The 22,609-nt window shown below is 39.1% G+C and overlaps 1 protein-coding gene across 1 annotated transcript in view; it reads right to left on the bottom strand.

Annotated features, from left to right (window-relative positions):
- Nucleotides 1-2,831: 2,831 nt before the first annotated feature.
- The window catches only part of BANP (BTG3 associated nuclear protein), a 153,817-nt gene continuing 134,039 nt past the window's right edge, over nucleotides 2,832-22,609 (bottom strand). The window contains exons 12-13 of the mRNA XM_074913085.1: nucleotides 8,099-8,242; nucleotides 2,832-3,573 (exon numbers count right to left, since the gene is read on the bottom strand). Coding sequence (XP_074769186.1) covers nucleotides 3,502-3,573; nucleotides 8,099-8,242 — 216 coding nt within the window. The 3' untranslated portion in view covers nucleotides 2,832-3,501. The remainder of the gene's footprint in view (nucleotides 3,574-8,098; nucleotides 8,243-22,609) is intronic.

Below are 22,609 nucleotides of genomic sequence, written 5' to 3'. Positions count from 1 at the left end.
AAAATGCAGCTAGTGAGGGCATTCCAGTTTTGAGTCATAGAAGGGCGTTCATTTTTATAGTTTTGTTTTGCAAGACAAAATACGTAAAACTAACAAGGAATGAAAGCAAGAAGAAAACCAGAAAAGAAGTAACCCACATCCTTCGCTTTTTTTTTAGACCAATTTCTAGTTGTACAATCCACCAAACCGTAACGTTTTGATTAGTTTTTTACAGCAGAACCACAAAATCCTTAAGAATTCCTGAGGTGGATGCTCTTTCAGGTGGGATTCAAGATCAAATGATCTGAAAGGTCACTGATAATGGTACCGTACTGCCTGTGCAGCCAGAACAACATGTCAGGAATTTCAGTGTATCGAGATAAATGAGGAGGACCTGGCTATGGTGAACTTCATATCAAAAACAACCAATGGGGACAAGCAGGTAACCAGAGGCTCTCCTCTCCCAAAGCCTGCATGCCTAAACATTATTATACAAAATGAAATCAAACCCATGAAAACAGTATTCTGCAGGTCACGAGATGAATTACAAATAAAATACGCAGCTGATCCTAGTCTAACCTTACAAGAAACGTCCCTCTGAAGATTCTTGGTCACACGTTCTCAGTCTCTGCCTCTTGGACAAAAGCAGCATGAGGAGAAAAAGAGTTAAAAATGAGGATGTTAGAAGGTTTGCTGAGGGAAAAGAACCTTATCATTAAAAAGGCAGAGGCTGGGAATAACAGAAGGAGACATCATGAGAACTGATTTCTAGCTGACCTACTGAACACAAAGAGTCTTCAAGGGCAGAACCACATCCACGGTGAAACACCAACCTACCTGAACAGAGCCAGGCACAACCCTCAGTACCCCTGCAAGACTTTCATTCCTTGAGTTATAATACTTCTAGGATTTCTTACTGTTACGTTGACATGTTATTGTTAAAATATCCTCTGCATGGACTTACTCTTCACACAGAACCTCACAGACTCTTCACAGTCAGAAACATTTCCTAGATGGAAATTCACTCCTTAATTACTCTTCTAAGGAATTATTTGTACATGACACACCCTGCGATGTCCAGAAAATATATAAAACGTTCTTGAAGACATTTCCTCCCTGGACAGGGACATAAATCTTCCAAGGACATAAAATCTACAGAAAGGGAACAGGGACAGGGATTACTCATAGGAATACCTGGTTCAATGTTGAAGTCTCTCTTCTTTAAACATAATGTGACAGAGCTTAGACTAATGTAAACATTGACACAACACTGAGAAAAATTCAATCTTGAGGAACATGACGCCTTAACATGTGATTGCGGTGGAGGATCTTACTAAGCTGCTCTCCTTACCTATTTCAAATGATTTGTACACTCTCCATTCCACACTGGTGAAGTGGATTTCACTCTCTCAAAGTCTAGCGAATGCTACTTCACTGCTCGATACACCTTTACAAGCACTTTTAGCAGAAGAGACTTGAGCATGCAGCAGTCTCGTGGCTAAAGGAAACCTCTCCTGAACTCAATTTCATCTTGTACCTGAGCTGAAAAATGCAAAGAGAACAGAATTCGTAATTGCACCATAAACCAAAGACAAGATATCCTACAGTTTAAATGCACGTGTGTTCCCCTCAAAAGCAGAAGATGCCCAGTACACAGAAGGAAACTTTCTGAAGATGACAAGAGAGCTGCCGTGGCCAACATGAATAGAACAAGAGAGTGGTATGTGGTAGCACGCAGCAGCTTTGCCATCCCAGCTTTCTCACTGTCATTTCCAAGTGATAAATTATTATTAAACAGCCATGCTAAAATGTACAGGCCTTGCTATATTTTTAGGCTTCTATTTGGATGCCAAGCTCTTCAAACATCACCCAGTCTGAGAAACACTATTAAAAAAAGAAACTGAAGAGTAGCCAAATTCTTGGCCTGTTGCAGACATTGTATTCAATAAGCTGTGGTTCAGTTTGCATTGTACTTGTGCGTCAAGAAATATCCTAAAGAGAAGTAGGAATTTACATAAAGTGTAATACTTACCAGGGACAAAATTCCCAGAAATTGGGTGTGCTTAACCCTTCCTTTCATAAAATAGAAAAAAGTTATTCTGAATTCAACCATGTAGAAGTTGTGGCTGTGCCTCGTTCATTAATACATTAAATGCATTATGAGTCATACATTGACAACAACCATACAGCAAGCCAGATGAAAAACAAAGCAACACCTCCCCCAATAAACTATATTTCCCTAAAAAGTGCACCATTAAGATAATCGGGTGATAGCAAACATGTATCGTTTTCCACTCAAGCTTAGTAAATATGAAACCATAGCTTTCTTGAAATCAGCATCAAATTTCCCATAAATTTCAGTGGAGAGAAGATTTCACCTTGCTGTTCAGGTTGGATATCAAGACAGGAATTGCACTTTTGCAGCCCAGCTTTTTATGGATGAGTCCCAAACTGAGGTATTGCCACGAATGGCTGGACAAAGGAGGTAGGAAGAACTAATAAGGGAAAGAGCTTAGAAGAACTGTTCACATTTTAGAAAAAATTATTTCATAAATTCATTGTATAAAGTAGGATTTGCAGACTCAGAAGCTTAACTATCACATTTTTCTTGCACTGGAAATTTAGATAATAACATGATCTAAGATTAATATCTTCCTTATAGACTTAATCTTACTTCTCAGTGTGACAGCAGAGCTTGCCAGATAGCATCTGTCTTCAGATACTCCAGAACTACACTCTTACAGCACAGTCCAGTCAAACCATGTTCATTCCTAAAGCAGAGAGCAACTTAGAGCTGCACTATTCATAAATACACATTTATTTTTCATTAGAAATGCATAATTACAGCATTTAAAAGCATTTTCCCCTAGAAAAGTAGTTAAGCAACAGTACAAACAAAATTGTTAGTCTTCTGCAAATACAGTTTTCATTACACTGAACAGAAAACACCAGCAAAAGGCTAATACTTGCAGTTATGGGATATTCCTTTTTTTAAATATTTTCCATTTTTGTTATAAACACCATAGCAAATAAAAAAAAGCTGTTTAAACAGTGAAAAATATTTGAGCTCTTGATCTTCTATACGTGGTAAAGCAAGTATTGCAAAGCAGCAATACACCTCCTAAGGTATCTGCAGACATTCAAATGGAGTATTTCACAGAAGAAATGAACAGGATGAAACATTAATTTAGTCTCATGGTTTTGATTCATTAGATTACGTTCCCTCTTTCTGATTTTTTTTTTTTTTCCCCCCCTCTTTACGTGTACCTAAGGACAGGCCATTTATTTTTCTGAAGGCCAGATCCTCAACTGATGTTGTGATGTTTTAAGTAAGTGGGTCTGATTTATTCCAGGTGAGGAGAAGCAGATCATCAGAACTCTGCTATGTGCAGGATATGTTTGAGGTGTGACCATTAGTCTAACAGGCATTTCCATTCTCCTGTTGTTGCACGAAGACTACAGCACTTAACTTCTGACTGTGGCTCACTGACATCCCAGTTGACCCAGCTTCTTGCAATTCTTTTATTGAATTTGGATTGCTCCGTGTTCTATCTGCATTTCTGGCTGGATTGCTGATTGAAGGGTGTCAGTGCCCTGCAAAAGGAAACATGACATCAGTAAATCAATACAAAAGTGCTTTCCATTGGTGTAGCCAAGGGAATGTGGATGTTTTGGTTTTATATGTATTGTTCTAACATTCTAATGGTTGGACTAGATGATCTTCAAGGTCCTTTCCAACCTAGTTGATTCTGTGATTCTGTAATACGAAGTTTTTGTAGACACTAGTGAAAAACGTGCATGGGTATCAGGTCTATGGGAGAGCTGAAATGGGAATACGTTTACAAAGGCACCAAAAATAACATAAAGAGTTCACATGAAGACTAGGCAGACTAACAACCTTCAGGCTGGAAAGCAAAGGCTAAAATAATGAAATCGTGATAAGGATCTAAAAAAATCACAAATGGCATGAAGAGAGCACACAGAAACAATTATTCCCCCTCTCTTCCCAAAAAAGAATCAGCTCTAAAAAGAAACAAAATAAACCCCGTGTCTGGCACAACACGTGCTGAAGCTGTGGAAGGACCAGTCCCGGGATGCTGCGTGTACCAACAGCCTTATGGAAGGAAAAGCCACCAAGGGTGATCGTAGAAGAGACAGTAGGAAGTCCCGGAGTGACAGAACTACTGTAGGTAAGGAGGGTGAAATTACCTGTTTGCCCTGTGCTTGGAATTTCCCCAGCTGGTGTAGGATACGGTCTAAAACTGCTGACGTTACCCACCGTAGCCTTTCTCTATTTTGTGTAAAATGAGAATAGCGCTACTATAGCGAACGTCTTTCTCAAATGAAATTCTTCCTACAGGCCTGATTCGACTCGCTTTCTAAGCAAAAACAGTCCTCCGAGAAAGAAATCTGAAGCAAACACAACTAACTTAAGCTTTCAAAGGAAGTGGCCTTAAAAATTCCCGTGCTGCCTACCAGCAGTCTGACAGTGCTGTGAAAGGGTCATCCCATCGCAAACTGTCTTTTTAGCCAAGTTAGTTGGAGTGAAGAAAACTAGACTATGAAACAAGCTCCATCTTTAGAGCTATAAGATGAATAGCATTTAAGAACAGCTGTATTGGCTTGGATAAAGTCCATCACACCCAATAAGCCTTCCCCTGATAGCAGCCAGTATCACAAACAGAGATAAACTGCAAGAAAACAGCAAGCGTTTAACGATGTTTTCCTGTACGCTCCCACAGATTCCAGAGATCTGCCCTTGATGGATTTTCCCTCCATAAATACATCTAATAGATGCTTTATGTAACACTCCAGATAGGGAATTATTTCTGTGGCAGTACTTCTGTTATGAAAAAAAACCTCTGACTCGAATCTCTGCTTTATGCTCTCGGCCTCACATCTGCAAGATGATCCACAAAGACTCAGGGATGGAAACTCAACTGGATTTCCCATCCTTTAGGTTTTACTATAGAGTCGCCACTTATTTATTCAAATGAAAATACCGCAAGTTCAAAATTATAAAACGTTGCTCCTAAATTAAGGTTTTCTTGTCAAAATTATTTCTCTTCATTTCTGTGCCTTGTTGCCAGCACTTGCACCCAGCTACAAGATTTTTTTCTTGTTCAAATTTATCAGTAATTTGGAGTTTACTTAAAAGTTCAATAAATTAGTGCCAAAGTGGTGAATAGTTCTATCAGATTGCTAAATGTGATAGCAGGTATGTTTTCAAGCGACCATCAAAGTTTTTTGAAGTGAGATAATTCTCAAATAATAGCGACAACGGCAATGCTGAATCTTTATTCAACATTCAGACCAGAAGCAGAAGACTGCCCCAAGGGATCAGAAGCACACTTTAGATTTGGATTTTTGGATTTGGAATTTGAGATTAGAAGCACACTTTATATTTGAATTTGGTTTTTTTTTCCCCAAAAAATCTAACAAAATTTACCACCAGCATATGAATTTGAGCATAGAATTAATCCGAATACACTTTGTCATCATCACATTCTGTATTTCTAAGTTTTTCAAGGTGCTGTAAAAATGCTATCGAGACATGAAAACGAGCCAACTAAAGCTAAATCCCCCAAATGCACCTGATTTCAAACAACACCTCCCTCCATACAGGCATTTGCAACTTTATGCCAGCAAAACACGTTAATACACTAATAGCTTGTGTTTTCACATGTGGTTTAGGGTCACTACGAAACTGTCAGAATCCAAGCTATTAATACTTCTGCCTACAACTGATTTGCAAATACAAAATCTCCCATGAATACCCTGAAAACATCAAGTTGAAGTGCACACTGCTGTCTGCTCCAGCTGAAGTCAGAGAAGGGATTCATTTCGAACAGCCTCACTCCTACCTTCAGCTTTGCATGTGCAATTGCTTCCAAAGGCATGGCTCTCAAGAAAAAAAGCTCAGAAAACTGGTATCTTGTTTTCAGACATTAAATAGATTCATACTTGTGGTGTTTCAAACATGGAATTTGTGTAGGGCACAGCATCCAGCCCAGGGGGATAATAAACTCCACTTTTGTAAGCTTTGATTGATAAATAGACACAAAATCATTGAGAACGTCTCAGTACCTTGACAAACAACTACGTGAAAACAGATGAAAGTGTCGCTACAGCCTCACTGAGAGGGTTTTCTCTTGAGATAAAACTTTTTTCTTCAGATAGATCTTTCTAAAATGACGCAGGACTATTCCATAATTTCAGCCCCAAAAAAAAAAAGTCTACTGAACCATCCATATAACTCAGAGTAATACAAATACCAAGTTGGTTTCTCCAATTCATTAACAGATCCTTAGCTTTTTAGTTTGTGTAAACTGAGGAAATATTTATGGCAAACTTATTTTTAGTCTTGTCTGTTTTTCCTTTCATACTCTTCTTATTTCACATTCCTTTTCTGCTTCTCTTCAGCTTTGTATAAATCTCTGTGGTTAACCACAATATTAAAACCTAACACGGTGCAAAGTGTCCCTGAAGAGGAAAGTAACTCCTCTGGTAGCTGCCAGTCGTGTGGGAGATGGATGCTGATGGTTATAACCAAACTGCGGAACCTCCTGCCCGTCAGAGGTGCTACCTGAGAAGGGAGGACAGCCACGAAGAACAGACCCAGGAGAAAGTCTGTGGGAGGCAAATTTAAGAATTTCTCAGGCCTGGAGTGAGGACAGCAGCACAAGAAACACCTCTCACAACCTGATGCCTATATGCTTTATTAATTGTTTGGGACCACCAGTACTTGAGGATTTACAAGAAGTAATTACAGCACAATCCCTGTAGCAACGTTCCTATTGCCCAGCGTGTTATTACAAGTGACTACGAATAAAATATTGAATTTAGTGCAGACACAAATCTAGCAAAGAGGGAAAAACAACTATTAAGGGCTCCTCTACACAGGAAGATCAGCGTGCAGAAAACTCAAACGTAATCTTACAGCACACTCACATGCCAGGTAGTCTGGTCCTTTTTGGCAGGGAGTGTCATTTTTCTGAAAAGCACTTTGTAGCACCCAGGTGAGGAGCCAGCGTGGACGGGAGCAACTAAAAGAGATCAAAGCTCCAGCCTCCCTACCAGCACCAGCCAACAACACGCAAAGCAGCTCCACCTTCTGTCCCAGGGCCCCTTTGCCATTGGGGTAATTGATGTGCTCTAACTTCACATATCTGCAGATCACCTTGCTCATGGAAGAAGCACTAAGTACTTGAGTTTTGTTTACACAAAGTTTGGACAAGATTCCCTTGATTTCATCCGGAATTTTTTTTCTCCCCCTCAGAAGACTCACTATGCAAAATGCTCGTGCAGGTCAGAATTCTCTACAAAACTGGTATGTATCAGACAAAATTCCACTCTAATATTGGCTGCTAAGGATATCATTATAGTTTGGCTAGCAAGTGACAGCTTATTTTTCACAGCCACTTGGCATTCTCTAGAAAAGAAGCCCACTACAGTGGGGTTCATGGAAGAATGTGTAACCGTCTTCAGAAAAACTTCTGTCAAATGTTTTCTGTCAACAGTCTTGTGTTGTTGTCACCAGTCACAGCTTCAAGCCGATGAGAAACTTTTTCTAGACTAAGGTACATGGCTGTCCAAATTGCTTTGAAAAGGAAAAAACAAAAAGATAATTCCTCCACCGTAGCTGAGAGGATCAAGTGTTCACTTACAATTGCTAACACTGTGACTCCTGCGGGAAATCCAGGCTGTTGATCAAAATAACTGGAAAACTGCTGTCAGAAAGGGAATAACATTTTTAAAAGAAACCTCAGTCTGAAAAATACTTTTTGGATAGATTCCAAGCAAGCTTTTTGCCCTGTCCTTTAACATGGCACTCTGCCTTCAAGGACACAGAAAAACAACAATGACCAACATAACTACTCTCTGGAGGCACTGAGCAAGAACAGAGAAGTGGGAATAATCAAAGACCATTTATACCTTTAACAAAATGGTGTTTCTTATTGTAGATGTTTTGGTGTGGGTTTTTTTTTTTTGTACAGTTTGGAAACAAATTCATAAACTCACTGGGACTGCAGTATTTGTGGATAGATACACAGTTCATCTGACAGATGTTCCAATCAAGTTAAGTACACTCAAATGGCAAAAAGATACATATACATACTTGATTAGTGGCAGAGTGATCTGTCACGGGTGTCAGCTGCACATACTGGACTTGGATATCACTCCCTTGGAGCGGGGATCCGTCAACACCCCCCGACGCAGGCTCAGCAGAAGCAACAGCTATCAGCTGAGCGCCCTGCAACACCTGTGGGGGAAAGCAAGGGAGAGCACAGCTTGTAAACAACCCCAGGCAGAAATGCATTACCCACCGTCTAACTGAAAACACATGCCAAACCAAGGACCGTTAAAAAGAAACACCGGAGAACTGGTCTATGGGTAACAGTTGCTTTCAATCATGTGGGTTTCCGAGAGGACGTGGTACACATATGGAATGATTCCCAAACTAGATGGTCACTACATTTTGCCTGATGTGATTCATAATTCTGTTAATGATTATGACAAAGGCTAAGTGGGAGAGAGTGTGCAGGTTACACCAAGAGGGTGATAATGTCAGTCACGCACAACAGCATCACTGAGTAACGCTTCGACTGTTACATGAACAGACACAGATCCACGTTGCTCCTTCTCACAGCCAAAGGCATTCAGCTTTTGACAATTTATTACAGTAATGTTTATATCCCTATTGTATATGAAGGTACAGATTTAAGAATTACTGCTAATTAACGCTTACTTTAAACACATAGTCTTCACCAGTCAGATGCAGGTAAGTCCCCTGTAGGCATCAAAACCCAAAGAACACTTGATCCACCTAAAAGTGCTTGCTTAAACACGCTGTGGTGATCAGACTAACTTTAATTTACTTCTTGAAACACCAATGAGAATAAATACATGTATGTAAACGATGACAAGTCCCCAATCTCATTGTTTAAATTCAGCTAAAATATACATATTCGGCATATAGAAATTAAAACTGATGGATTTTCAAACTACGGTATTTGAGCTGCACCGAACAAAAGACATCTTTGAAATGAAGGAAAGAGAACAAAGATCAAAAATAACATTCTTAACAAAGGTTTTTCTTAACAAAGTATGATTTCTCAGCTGATCTGCGGGTGGGTGGCCATGAAGGAGTGGGTAGACCAGAATTTCTCTAGGGAGTGTGGGAGGCAAAAAGAGGTGACCTCCATAAATGACCTTCAGGGGTGTTGTCAGGATTTTATAGGGATCTTGGGTGTTCTGAGATACAGTCAGCATCACACTGTAAAAGGATGCTACATTTTGTTTTTACAGGAGTAAGAGAAATTATCTCATCCTACAGTATTTGTTTTGGAACTATATGATACACGCTGTCGGAACCACATCACAGTCTGTCCTACTGATTACCTGCAGGTCTTAAATGTCTATTTGTTCATTTATTTCTGAACAACAAACTTCAGAACGACTGTGAGTGACTGAACAAGCCCATCACCCTCGTATACAAACTGTTTTACGACAAAGAAGCCTAAAGCTCGGAACACTACCAGCTCCCCTGGTTTATTGTATGTTCTCAACTGAACACCTTCCATCGCACTTCAAAAGTTACAGCACAGCCTTTTATAGCACACAGTGTGGAGGAGACCAAATAATTCTGTTGTATGTTATACCAAACCTATTAGATTCCTAGTGAAAATCTACCTTTACCATCCTGCCTACAATAAAAAACCCCAGCAATACTTGCATAAAATACTTTTTGCTGTCAAATTACACTTCCCTATTGGTTCCATGCAGATGGTGATGTGCTTTTTCTATTGTGTCTTCCTGCTGGATAAACTATTTGTACATCAGCTTTCATTCACAAGGAGATGGGAAAGCATTTTTACAGGATGTAATGATGAAGCTGAGCTAGTTTTCAGAGGTAAAATGGACAATATGCCAGCACCAGCAGGGGCTGACAAACCCAGGTGTCTATGAAGTTCCACTGACAAGGTCATAGATTGATTGCTGCTGCTCCATTTCCCCCAACTACCCAGATTAAAACCAACTCAGTTAAACTTAAACATGCTCCAATCCCAATTCCAGGTGACAGCAGTGACAGTTACATACAGTGTGCCTGGTTTCCAGTCGTGTAGTATTAAAAAAAATCAGATTAATAAGTTGGAGAGATAAGACAAACATTATAAAAGTCACAATTAACACAGGTTTTCCTTCTTGGTCATATCCTGCTTGTGCAGACCCCAAGGACTCCCTGTTCAATAATGGAAGGTGAGTGGCTAAGCAAGACAGATTCATGTCCACTAGTGTTATGTCAAACTTTTGGGGTTTTGCAAACCAGGTGATCGGCTCTAAAATGAATATACTAATATGTTTATCCTCTACCAAAAGCTGCCTTTGTATTGTTCCCTATAGCTAGAAAACATGTCAGGATGCTTGAAAGTCAGGAAAAGGCTGTTTTTCAAAACTAAGAACCATTTTACTTCTTTAGGCTTCTCTTTATCTATTTGCTCACCATGCACAATCTACTTAATACCTGTTTAAAATCACTTTTGAAAAAAAATGAAAGATCCATCTGGACTTTGAAAACTAAAAGAACAACAATCTAATGCTGAAAAAGACTTTTTAATATTTTCCACTTAATACTTGCTAACATTAATAGCTGTCTTAGTTGTCATTAAATACTGCCTAGTTTGTTATTGTGGCATAACTGGCTATATAATCAGTCACTAAACAAATGAGAACAAAAGCAAGAACAGGGAAAAGATCCCAGTCTTAAATTAAACCATCTGACTGAACTTTAAATGAAGTAATGAGCAACAAGCTCTTCTTAATATCTGAGGAGTTTATATACAGCACTGAAAAAAATGCCTGTTTTGCAGTTTCTATTGCAATTACTGTACAGCTTCTGAAATTAAGATACAAATGGATGAGAGCAGAAGGGGAGAACTGCCATCTTTACACACACACTCCCCCTTTTTATTTGGAAAGGGATTTGGAAATAAAGCTGTTTCTGTAGTCTCAGTGGCATAGTACCTTGTGTTTAATCTGCTGAGCCAAAGAGAGGATCAACCCAATCTCAGGCTCAGCCTGGAACATTTGATCCCACTTTGTATGTCTGAACACCTGTGTCAAACGTGACAGGATGATGACCTGCAGTTTACTAAAGATAGCACTTAACTAATCACACTGTATTCGTAAGATAACACAATTTATCATGAATCTCAGGCATATCCAGATAAGAAAATCCAACTGAACTGACATTAAAAACAGCCATAAATTACATTTTCTCTAAGCATTACTGGAGATTATGATAAATTTATTATAGTTCTTAGTTTTAAAATATGCTAAAAGTTTGTTATGCTGAAGAACTATGACTGATGTCACCCTTTCTACTTCTCACAAACAGCAGTACTGATAAACACTTTGTTCAGAAAAAGCTCAGCTCAAGTGGCAAGTTGGACTCTCCTTGCATTTGCAAAACTTTTTTTTCTTCCACAGTATGCACAGTGCCTTATGAACACAGATATCCCCATTTCCTTTAACACAGGGGAGAAAGGTCCCATGGGAAGAAATTATCACAGAATACATGTTGACAGAAAGACAGACAGATACAAACAAACATAATAAAGGACAGAGTCCATAGAGTGGATTTAAGTGGATTGAACAGACTCTCTAATCAGTATGACCATGCTTCCCCAGATAAAAGCGGGATTTAGTTTCACCCTGTAACTTCAATCAGCCTCATCTAATAGTTTTGTTCTGTTTGTGTCACAAGTTTTATAGCAAAGTATAGCAAGGCTGCAAAAATGAAAGACATCAAGGGATCAACAACTTTCCATACCATGGGATTTGTGGAGCAGTTGGGTAGCGGAGCCTTTCACAAACGGGGCAGGTACAAATACATGGCTTTTCTTTGGCTGCTCACTTGAGTTCCAAACCAACACTTTAACTTTGGAATTCTTACCTGCCCTCGACCTTAAAATAGAAGAGTTGTACCAAAAAAATAATCAATCTGCCCTGAAAATGAACCACTGTCCCCAATTCCACTGGGCTTCTTTAACATCCTGCCTTGCTGGTCCAAACCAGGTAACAGAATATGGTTAAGCTGAAAAATAATAAACTTCACTTCTAATAAAACAGATTAATTCATGCTCTTACACACATACAGAACAAAAAAGCCTTAAGTCACCCTTCCCTTTAACTTCAGCACAAAAAGCACAGAGTATCTGACACGGAGTGTTGCTCAAGCTAACTCAGGCTAGCGAGAGTTGAAGTCAAGGTTGAAAAATCCTAAAAAAGAGTGCCTTTAAAATTGACAAGCAGACCAAAAAAATGGGGTTTTTTTTCTAAAATAATTCAGTGGAGCATTTAGAAAAAGTACATTTGGTCATCTACTACTGCTTGCTGTCAGTGGTAAAAGGTTGTCTTGAGAGTGACAAGCCCTTTAGCTCTCACGGAGCCGGAGCCCACACTTCACCTTGCACAATTATCTCCACTGCGAGCGTAAGCAACTGCAGAGCTGCAACAGAGCAGCTCGCTCAGTGCTTCTGCTCCTTCAGCTTGCAATTCCAACCACGGAGACACGCTTTTCCCCAAATAGAAAAACCTAGTGAAAACTGTTTCTTAAGAAAATTCAGAATACTTTAGGAAATATCTGTAAGATAGTTGAGAATATCTTTGAGATGTATCTCTGAACATGTATCTTCATGTATCTTCAAAGCTGCCAATGCTCTTGAGCACATTTTGTGACCTGGCCTGATCTTTTGTGTCCCAAACCTTGTTGCCTCGAAGGTCACCGCTTAGCACGTTGCATGGGGACCCTGGTGAAGAGAACTTGCCTAAATTAAAAAGCAAGCATGAGCGAGCCCCTTCGCTCACTACTCCCACCACTTTTCAGAATAAGAAAGTGTTCCCCAACACCCCCAGACAGAGATATAAATGCATTTCTGTTAGTTTTAATTTTAAATGATCTTGGAAATACCGGAAGGAAAAGTACTTTGTTCGGATATTTAAAATGAAGTGTGAACTCTTGGCATTGGTTGTGAATACAGAACCACGGTCTATTTGACCAAACATTTATTTTCCTTAAAGCTCTATAAGCTTTCAGTGAGAGACACAAACCTGCCAGATTTGATGAGATGAGCGAAGGGACAGACAGCTGCCTCCTACCCACCCAGAGCACATGGTGCCCATATGCACATTCTCCATCCCTCCCTACAGCAGCGTTAACACAAACCCAGGCTTCCTCAGCAGAAACACAGACCCTTGCAGTGGTATCCCACTGACCCCAATCTTTGCCTCTTTGTTTGGGCTTTTTTTTCCTTTTTCCCTTCCCTCTCTACCTTTTTTCCTCTAGCATTCTCTCTCCAAAGTCTTGATGATCTAGGCCATGCAAGCTTTTGAGCCCGAAAGTCCTGCATTTCTATTTTTCATGCCTTTTTGTGTAAGATGCTTGCCATGTAAAATGTAATAATAGAATTAGTATTAATAATGAAAACCAGCTTCTTTCTCTGCTCCCTTCCATTCCATTTAAAGACCATTTTAGCCCATAACTAAGAGTTCCCATGTAACGTTCAACTGCCAGGGCAGGAAATAAAATTTTTTAAAAAAGATTAAAATGTAATAGGTTTTCCTTCAGTTTCTTCCAAAATTATTCAAGCATAGTTTCCAACCATGGTTCAATTCATATCACGTCCTCTGCTGATTTTACTTATCACCAAGAACTATTCTTCTAGCAGCCCATAAGAGAACTTTTCTCTAGACCCCAACCTTCAAAAACAGATCACTGTTTTGGGATAGCTGAAGTTTGCTTACCAAAAAAGCCCATTCCTCAGTGTGGTTCTCGCCAGATTGAGCCTTCTAAAACATCTTCTTGCTACTGTTATTGTGAGCTTTTTTATTAATCTAGGCAAGCACATATGTTTGCCTACCTATAAAAAGCTGAAAAACAAGACACAATGGGATTTTGGTGTCTTTTTTCCATCATTTCTTCCCATTTCTACTGCAGGAATAAAATAAAAGATGATGTTTCTTTAAAAAAAAAAAAAAAAAAAAGTTTTTCAAATCACTGGAAGACTGGTTATTTATAGAAGATTCACATCTGAAAATTCTGTAACACTTAACACTTACAGCCAGCAAGTAACCATTTCAGCAAAAATTGCACAAAAGAAATGATTTGTGCATAGGTAAAAGGAAACATCTCAGTGATATGCTCTAGCTAAAACACTGATAGAAAGGACAGTTATGGGTTTAGATGATTCCTAGGAAACAAAAAATTAAGAAAAAACCTGGTCCTACACTGCCATTCATCACTGATGGCGAAACTACATGAACACATTCAAATAGCAAACACAGCTCCTTCAAATGATAAGAAGTTCTGCTGATAAACATGTTCACTTAAATATAATAACTCCCTCTAGTTGATTCTTTTCAGTCTTAAAGTTTTCTTCATGGAATCTTAAGACTAAAAACATCCACTGTCTTCAGTACCAATGAAACATTTATTTAGCGGATTTACAGGTTTAGAGATGAGTTTACTTGGTGCAACTAGATTCTATATTTAGGTGCAAAACTCAAAACTTCTTTGTATCAGAAATTAATGAGGTCCTGGAAAACATCAGAGACTTAGACTAATCAAGGTCTCCATCACTTTGGCATTTACTAATGAATTAACTCTGTCCCAGCTGAAACCAGGACAACAGGCAAAGCAGAATGCCAGAATGGAGCTGTATGAAAAAACCCCAAGATTTTCTTCCACAAGATTGTCTTTTGTAGTTTTTAATTTCACTTGATGAAGTAGAGCAAGACCCAACACTCAGAAACAAATCCAGTGTGGAGGATACTAAAGCATAAAGGAAAATCAGTAACATGATCTACTTTACACTCCCTCTTTAAGCCACCAGTTCAATTGAACCAAGGTCAAATGTATTGAAAACCTCATGTCTGATGGTGGCTCATACAAATTTATTTTGGTGATTTTACAGTCCTGTTGCAATAAAATTCAAGTATTAACGTGACAAAAAGGAGTGGCAGCAAAGGACAGACTGACCTAACTGTTCTTGAAGAAGCAATCCTCTTCATGCTAAGATTAAGCAGCATTATTTGAAAACCACTGTAACCCTTGTGCTCTATTAATCTATCCCATATGTATATAAAGTAAGAATGCATATAGCCTGATGATGTGTTATCTTTCCAAAGAAATAAATTCACATTCAACCTGCAATTCTTCAGAACAACTCCACAGCTGAAAATACGGCCCAAGGATCACTTGGTGCTGCATTCTTCCTACGCCGTATTTAAAATTAAGCAATAAGTATTTTGATAGAATTACAAGACAGTTTTAAGGATTAAGTTTCGTCTTCCAAACTTTTCAAAATATTAACAGCAATAAAAGACTGGAAGTTCCTCTTCCAAAAAGATAAGGCAGACAGATGGCCCACAGCGTTGCAGAGAGTATCTGCAGCTTTTCTCTCTCAGTAACGAGTGATGAGAAGCATACAGAGGTGTGAGGAAGCACATGGAAGATGTAACCCGTCCTTTAGATCATTTATTGGCAACCCTTTTTTAAGCAGATGCCTCCAAAATTAGGAGGCCTCTCTTCTTTTTAGGGTGCCTTTTTCTGGCTGCTGCATGTCCAACTTCAAACTATACGAAGATCGCACTAAAGGAAAGGAAAAAGCCACAATATATACCACTCACATTTTTTTTTCCAAAATAATTACATATATTGATTTCTTATTTTTCAAGCTGAACTTGTTCTGATTATAATTTCATTACCACCAGCACCAACACAAGAGAAAAAGCCTCTAGGCCATAATGTGTTTTTCTATTCTACTGTTACAAAGGGCTGATCATTGTCTAGTTTTTCTTACATGGCATAAATTAAAGACGCTTACACAAAGCGATTTCCATGAAAACCATCGCTGCTTTTTGAAGTGTAACATCTTTTTCAGAAGCCATCCCATCTTTATTTTAAATACTTCAGCTCTTCTGTGTCTTCTCATTGCTCCCTACAGTAAAAGGTTTGGGAGATGTAGGACAGTATTTTATCTTATCACACAGGTCACCAAACATTCACCAGCATAAAAAAAACCCAATCCTGGAATATTTGTTCTTGGAAAAATACACTCCTTTGCATCTAGCTTTATTAAAAGGCAGGTTGAGTCAATCATATCTAGTAATCTAGGTCAGAGTGTAAAAATGACCTGTTACTTTCATTACACTGCCATTTACATAGCACTAATTATTCATTTTCTTTCATATCTTTGATTAAAATACTGAATAGCATTAGTCCGATATATTTGTGGGCAAAGACCAGAAAATACAAATTGGAAGGCTTAAAATTACTTTTTGCAATTTATCAACTCGATTCTTTCAAATAAATTTAACACTGGCTTCAATCATTTGCTATAGGGCTACATTTTCAAATGATTGGAAATACAAAGCAAATAAGGACGCTGTCAATCAAGCTGACAAAAACAAGCCCATTTTTAATAAAATAATGCTGATTCACATTAAGCATGCTAACATGTTTTAATTCTTTACTAATTACCTTCTAAACACTTCCTCTGAACTGGGCATATTCACCGATTTAAAAACACGCTCCTCATAACGTCTGTGCCCAGACAACTGATGCCAAAGAAAAAATTTGGCTCTGATGTCCCCATCCAGGTAGGGACTGGGCTATGCAGAAAAGAATAGAGGGGAAAAAAAAAAAAAAAAGGGATCTGAGAGACCCAGCAGTAACGAAGCAACTACCAAAGCTGGAGTCCCCAGATCACGTATCTTGTTGGCAGTTTCCATTACCCAAAATCAAATTGTTCCACTCACCTGTCCTCAAATATTCCAGCACTGTATGATAAGGGTTTTGCCAAAAATTACACTGCAAGGGCTTTGGTAACTTTAAGGTAATATATTCCCATTAACATTCCAATATGTTTCTTTTGGAATAAAAGTATGTTTGATTAAGGGTGCCTGGAAACCAAAATAAAAAGGACCCACTGCTCTTAAAGATTAGGTTATCATTCTGAAGTTAATGATCTAGTTCATAAAGCTTTACTCATTCCTTACTCCAAAAACAACCTGTATCTAAATTTGATATTTATTTCCTATATAAAATGTGCCAATACAAAAATAAATTCAGCATATATAAAAGTCTAATATATAGCAGTTCACAGAGAGAGGAACTCTCCCTGCTGTGTATTTCTAAGTGTGCTGAATTGAACCATGCAAAATGTGACCTTAAATCTGTCAAAACTTCATTAACTAACACCCCTACAGAGTCATATAACTGAGAGCACCTCTTTTAAATTCCCCAAACTAAAAGGCATGAAAAGCGAAACTGATTTCAGCTCTACCAAGTGTGGAAAAATGAAAACAATAATTCCAGAATACGTTTTTATCAGCGGCATTATTTCCTTGCATAACAAATAATAAACCATCTCATCTGCTTTTACTTTGAGTATATACCACAGCACAGATCTACTCGGTAATGTCTACTCAGAGATTCCCCTCATGCGCCTGCACGAAACCTGGAGAAACGCATGAACACAGACTGCAGCTATTGTGGTTACTTAAATAAACTTGACAAAAACGTCTATCTTTCTGGCTACTGCAGTTGGATTGAGCTAGATAAGTGATGGCAAGTTGGGGCTTAGTGTATTTAAACCATCTGCGTCTTCAAAAGCCCTTTCCCAACACACCACCTTGCTTCCCCAGAGCTGCGTTTCAGGGATCCCCCCCAAGGGCTCAGCGAGCCCCAGGACCAAGCCTCTGCCTCCGAAGACTGATGCTATGCAGCAAAGCCACCAACACTTTCCAGCACTGTGGTTTTATGGAGAGTAGCAGCCACCAGCGAAATGCTGTAACAGGCCCTGAGCAAAGAAAAATGAGATACATACGACTGAGGGAAGTTTTCAAACAGAAAGCATAGCAGAGGGACATGATCTTTATTAACATTCCCTGTAGGAGCTTTTTTTTTTTCCCCAAAAAAAAAAAAATTTTTCTTAAAAATTACCAAGGAATATTCTGAGGTCTTTGAAAAGTGTTCACATCTCACTAGGTAAATAAACTGGAGAAACATAAAGCACAGAAAACCCCCCAAATTAATATGCTTTTTTAAAAAAAGCACCTGCTCTCTCCATCACTGGCCCTCTGACCCTTTCCCTAAGCACAGTCCAACAAAAATAAGCAATCTGACCCATTATTTTCCACATACAGTATTTAAAAAACAAATAATGCATGAAAACCACATGAGGCTCATGATTTTTCTCCAGGTTAAATGCATCCTGCCTGAATTTAAGTGAACACCTAAAAACAAATGTGCAGTTGTTAAAAGTACCTCGCACTTTTACTGGGTCAACACATAGATCCTCGCATGGGAAGCTGGGGGTCCCTCAACAGACTAACAGCTCCTTTGAGAAGTGGTTAGTGTTGAATACAAAAGGGTAATCAGTGTAATTAAAACTTTATCTGTGAACTATTAAGCCGGCTGAAAGGGATGTAAAGTTAATTATTAAGAAATAAAAGCCTAAATCAAGCTTTGTATCATGTGATCTAAATACAATGAGATTATATGAAATCCTCTATGTAAGCAGTTTGCATTTACATGAGCAGTAATTTATTTTAACTCAATATCACAGGTAGACAGAGAGTAATGTATGTAATGGCGTGGGCCCCTCACCCCAAAAAGGCCATTGAGTGACTCGAGCGTGGCCAGAGAAGGGCAACGGAGCTGGGGCAGGGTCTGGAGCACAGGTCTGCTGGGGAGCGGCTGGGGGAACTGGGGGGGTTCAGTCTGGAGCAGAGGAGGCTGAGGGGAGACCTCCTGGCCCTCTGCAACTCCCTGCCAGGAGGGGGCAGAGAGGGGGGATGAGTCTCTGGAGCCAAGGCCCCAGCGCCAGGCCCCGAGAGAATGGCCTCAAGCTGCCCAGGGCAGGGTCAGGCTGGCTCTGAGGAAGGATTTCTGTGCAGAAGGGGCTGTTGGGCGTTGGAATGGGCTGCCCAGGGCAGGGGGGAGTCCCCGGGATCCCTGGAGGGGTTGAAGAGTCGGGCTGAGCCAGCGCTGAGGGATCTGGTGGGGTTGGGAACTGTTAATGTTGGGTTGATGGTTGGACTGGATGATCTTCAAGGGCTTTTCCAACCTAGGCAGTTCTGTGATTCTGCATCTGCCAGCATGAATGGGTAACAAAGCAAAGAAAGAGGTATTGTCTCAAGATGCTCTGGGGTCACATCCCATAGGAGCCAAGTGGGGTCCTTCCTTTGACTTCAAGTAGAGATGGGTTCAGGCCCTATAAAAAGATGTAAAATACACCACAACAAACCACAGACTTCCACTGAAGGGACACTTTAAACTAGCACATATGCAAAACTTCATTAGAATTAATTGGTAGTTCAACTACAGATGTAATTTCAATAAAAATTACTTGGTTACGGAAAGAAGAGTTTCCTCATGTAAATTCACCGTATCCAATTAAAGAGGCTATTTGCAAGTATGAGGCTTGTAAGTAAATCTGTATCGTACATCTGACTCATCTTTTCTATGAAGATGCTCTTAGTGAATCGCCCACCAAGGGAAACTTCTCAAAACAACGTTGTGGTTAACTGAAAACGCTTTTCAAATGCTGCACTTCCCAAACCATAACCTACAGTTTTCATCTCAGTTGTAACACAAAAAGCAGTCTGATGTACCTGCACCTGCCAGAGTTCTCTAAATTAGGTAGTTTTAGTCGTTTTTGCCCAGGTTCTCTGAAGGTTAATCAATCTATTTCCTGGTGAGTCAATGTTTTACATCACACGACCTACACGCACGCATATGGAGCTGTGACTGCCAGGTAATCAGCCCAGCAAAAATTATTTCATATATCCCAATCAGCTTTTGGCAAGAAAAAAAAAAAAAAAAAAAAAAAAAAGACAGAAATCGTAACTAAGCATTTCAGCTCAGCTCAGCCTTCGACATTCTATTAAAACTTGCAAAATCTTTTGAGTTAATTCAATCTAAGAACAGTAAATATTATTCAAATCAATGCAATTGCAACATATTGTGATGAAATGGCTCATTGTTAGCAGTAAGTATGGCAAAATTGATGGAACTCCTTCCAAAAGGAAGATTTTTCAAGAGTGGACAATTAAATCTCTCTATGATAATTCACTATTTTGAGCAATATTAAAGAAGCCTTTGGCTTTTTTTTTTTCCCCCCAACAGAACGTTATTTTTGGGTTTTATTCAACATACAACTGAGTGCTATTAAGAAATGGCTGGATCGTTCAGAGAAAAATACTACAGTGTCAAAAAATCTTACTAAACTGTAGCTGCCGAGTGCAAAAGCTCAAGAAACAAGTCGTACATGAGTGACCCAGACTCCCTCCAACTGACCAGCACTGATAAAGGTTATTCGAGTGAATAATAAATGGTGACTCACACAGCATCTGTCTGGTGGGAAATTTTTTGTTGTGACATAACCTAGCCAAGAGGGAGAGGATAACTCAGTCCTAAAAGGACTGTCTTGCTTTACATTTTTATGTGACAAGTCCCTGCTAGTCTAATAAATGTAAACACGGCTTTAAATGTCACTGTGCTGGTCCCATCCCTCCAGTCTCAAATTCCTGATGGGATTAGTTATGCTCAAAACAAAAGGTCAAGAAAAATGCTGAAGTACTTGCAGCATTTACTATGAAATTCTGCTAAAGTCTTCAGGCAATTTCAGCAGAAAGAGCATTCAATCCTTTTAGAAATAACTTAAAACTAAAAGTTGGACTCAGTGCTGATGAGAGGGTACATCTCCTCCAATGAGGCTAGTAGTAAATATGCCACTTAAAAATAGTAAGACCAGATCGCTGAGGATCTACCAGAATCACACACATCTGTTATTTTGCTTTAAAACGTCTAAAACAATTTCTCAGTTTCCCCTCAAAACAGTGATTTTACTTTGATTCCAAAAAGAAAAGACATTTGGGGGGAACTGCAAATGTTTACATCATAACTGGCAGTGATTTTTTTTTTATATACTAGCAAAATAACATCTGAAAGTTTGGCTCTTGTTGCTAGGGTAACAAAACACTGCTCCTACCGTACACTGCAGGATCCTATTAAGTTGGAGAAATACGGATGGGAAAAAAAAGCACATGCGACAACAGCATGAGCCTTTTATACACAGAGGAACAGAAAAGTTCTCCTATTGCAACGTCCAGGAAAAGTCCTAATGAAAAGAAAATGAATATACTACCTCCTGCACTTTAATTATGGAATGAGGTAATCAGCTCCGTTTATATCAATCAGTATCAGAAGTACATAATGGCTTCAAAAGAAAAGCAGATGAAGAATGGTAGGAGCAACCACAGTCAGGAGGAGTTGACTGTAATGGTGCCTGGACTATAAATCAGAAGTTGGAGAAAGTCATAAGGCAGTACTTGTCAATTAAAGAATACTTAAATAAAGCAGTACTCCTGAGAATTACCTGAATTGCATTAATAAGTTTCTTAAAGAAACTTGCACAAAAAATAACATCGTAGACATAATTCAAGATAAAAATCCCAGGAAGGACAAGAAAAAGTGTAAACTTGACAGAAGTTAGAGAGCAGGTTCAAAGACTCCAAGTTTTTTTCCCTGTAACAAACCCACGACGCAAGGGAAGATGCTCTCTGACTGGCATGGACAGGAAAATCCAGAACTTCAAAGGGTTTCAGTCTTCCTTAGCTTTGCCTTGCCACCCAAATCTCAAGACAGACAGGGGTCTCAGAATGGTTTGGGTTGGGAGGGTCCTTAAGGATCATCCAGTTCCCACCCCCCTGTCATGGACAGGGACACCTTCCACTAGACTTGGGTTGCTCAAAGCCCCGTCCAACCTGGCCGTGAACCCTTCCACAACCACAAGGAGTTTTATTCATCTTATAGTGGGATATAACATTTATAAGGGGAATATGTACTCCAGAATTTAGGCTAGAAATAAACATACAACGTGGCTGGTTTCCAGAATGAAAAACATACAAGACCACCTGGACTACTCGGGATACCCCTACAAAAGCTTAAAGGATATCCAGGAGGAAAAGAATTAAAATACGTAAGTATATCCCTAACTTTGCCTTTTATCTACTAATAAAGTTCATATAAAAAGAATCTAAAATAACGGAAGCTTTATCTACTTCATTTAAATTATTCACACCCAACAAGTGTCGCTGTAAACTGCTCAGTGTGTTCCAATGATGACCAAAACTAAAAGCAGATGTAATGTATATTAGAAGCTATATATCATGTTCCACCTTAGAAAATCTTATGCTTCATGTCAAAAGCATTTTCAAACAATAGTTCCCAAACAAAAAGAATTACAAAAAATGATTGATTTCTTTCATTAAAGTGGATGTTCTTCTATATATCCGCTGTCATTTTGAAAACTATCACCTTTTTGACAGATTTAATGTTAGACTATCACAAATCACCGTCCTCTGACTTCCACCAAAGTCCACAGATAAGACATCAGTTATATATATTTCTCTCCACATGAAGCCATACCGTTTCTACTTCGCTTCTCCATCAGAAGCCTGCTCAGTAATGTAACTTCACATGTGCTTTCTCTTTAGTCAATGCACGAAGTGGACAAATGTTTTTAATACCCTGGAGAAGAGCTTGGGAATTGGTGCTTCT

Source organism: Athene noctua, chromosome 9 (assembly GCF_965140245.1).
Source record: "Athene noctua chromosome 9, bAthNoc1.hap1.1, whole genome shotgun sequence".
Lineage (NCBI taxonomy): Eukaryota > Metazoa > Chordata > Aves > Strigiformes > Strigidae > Athene > Athene noctua.
Note: the sequence above shows the minus strand (reverse complement) of the source record. Positions and strands in the feature narration are given on the sequence as shown.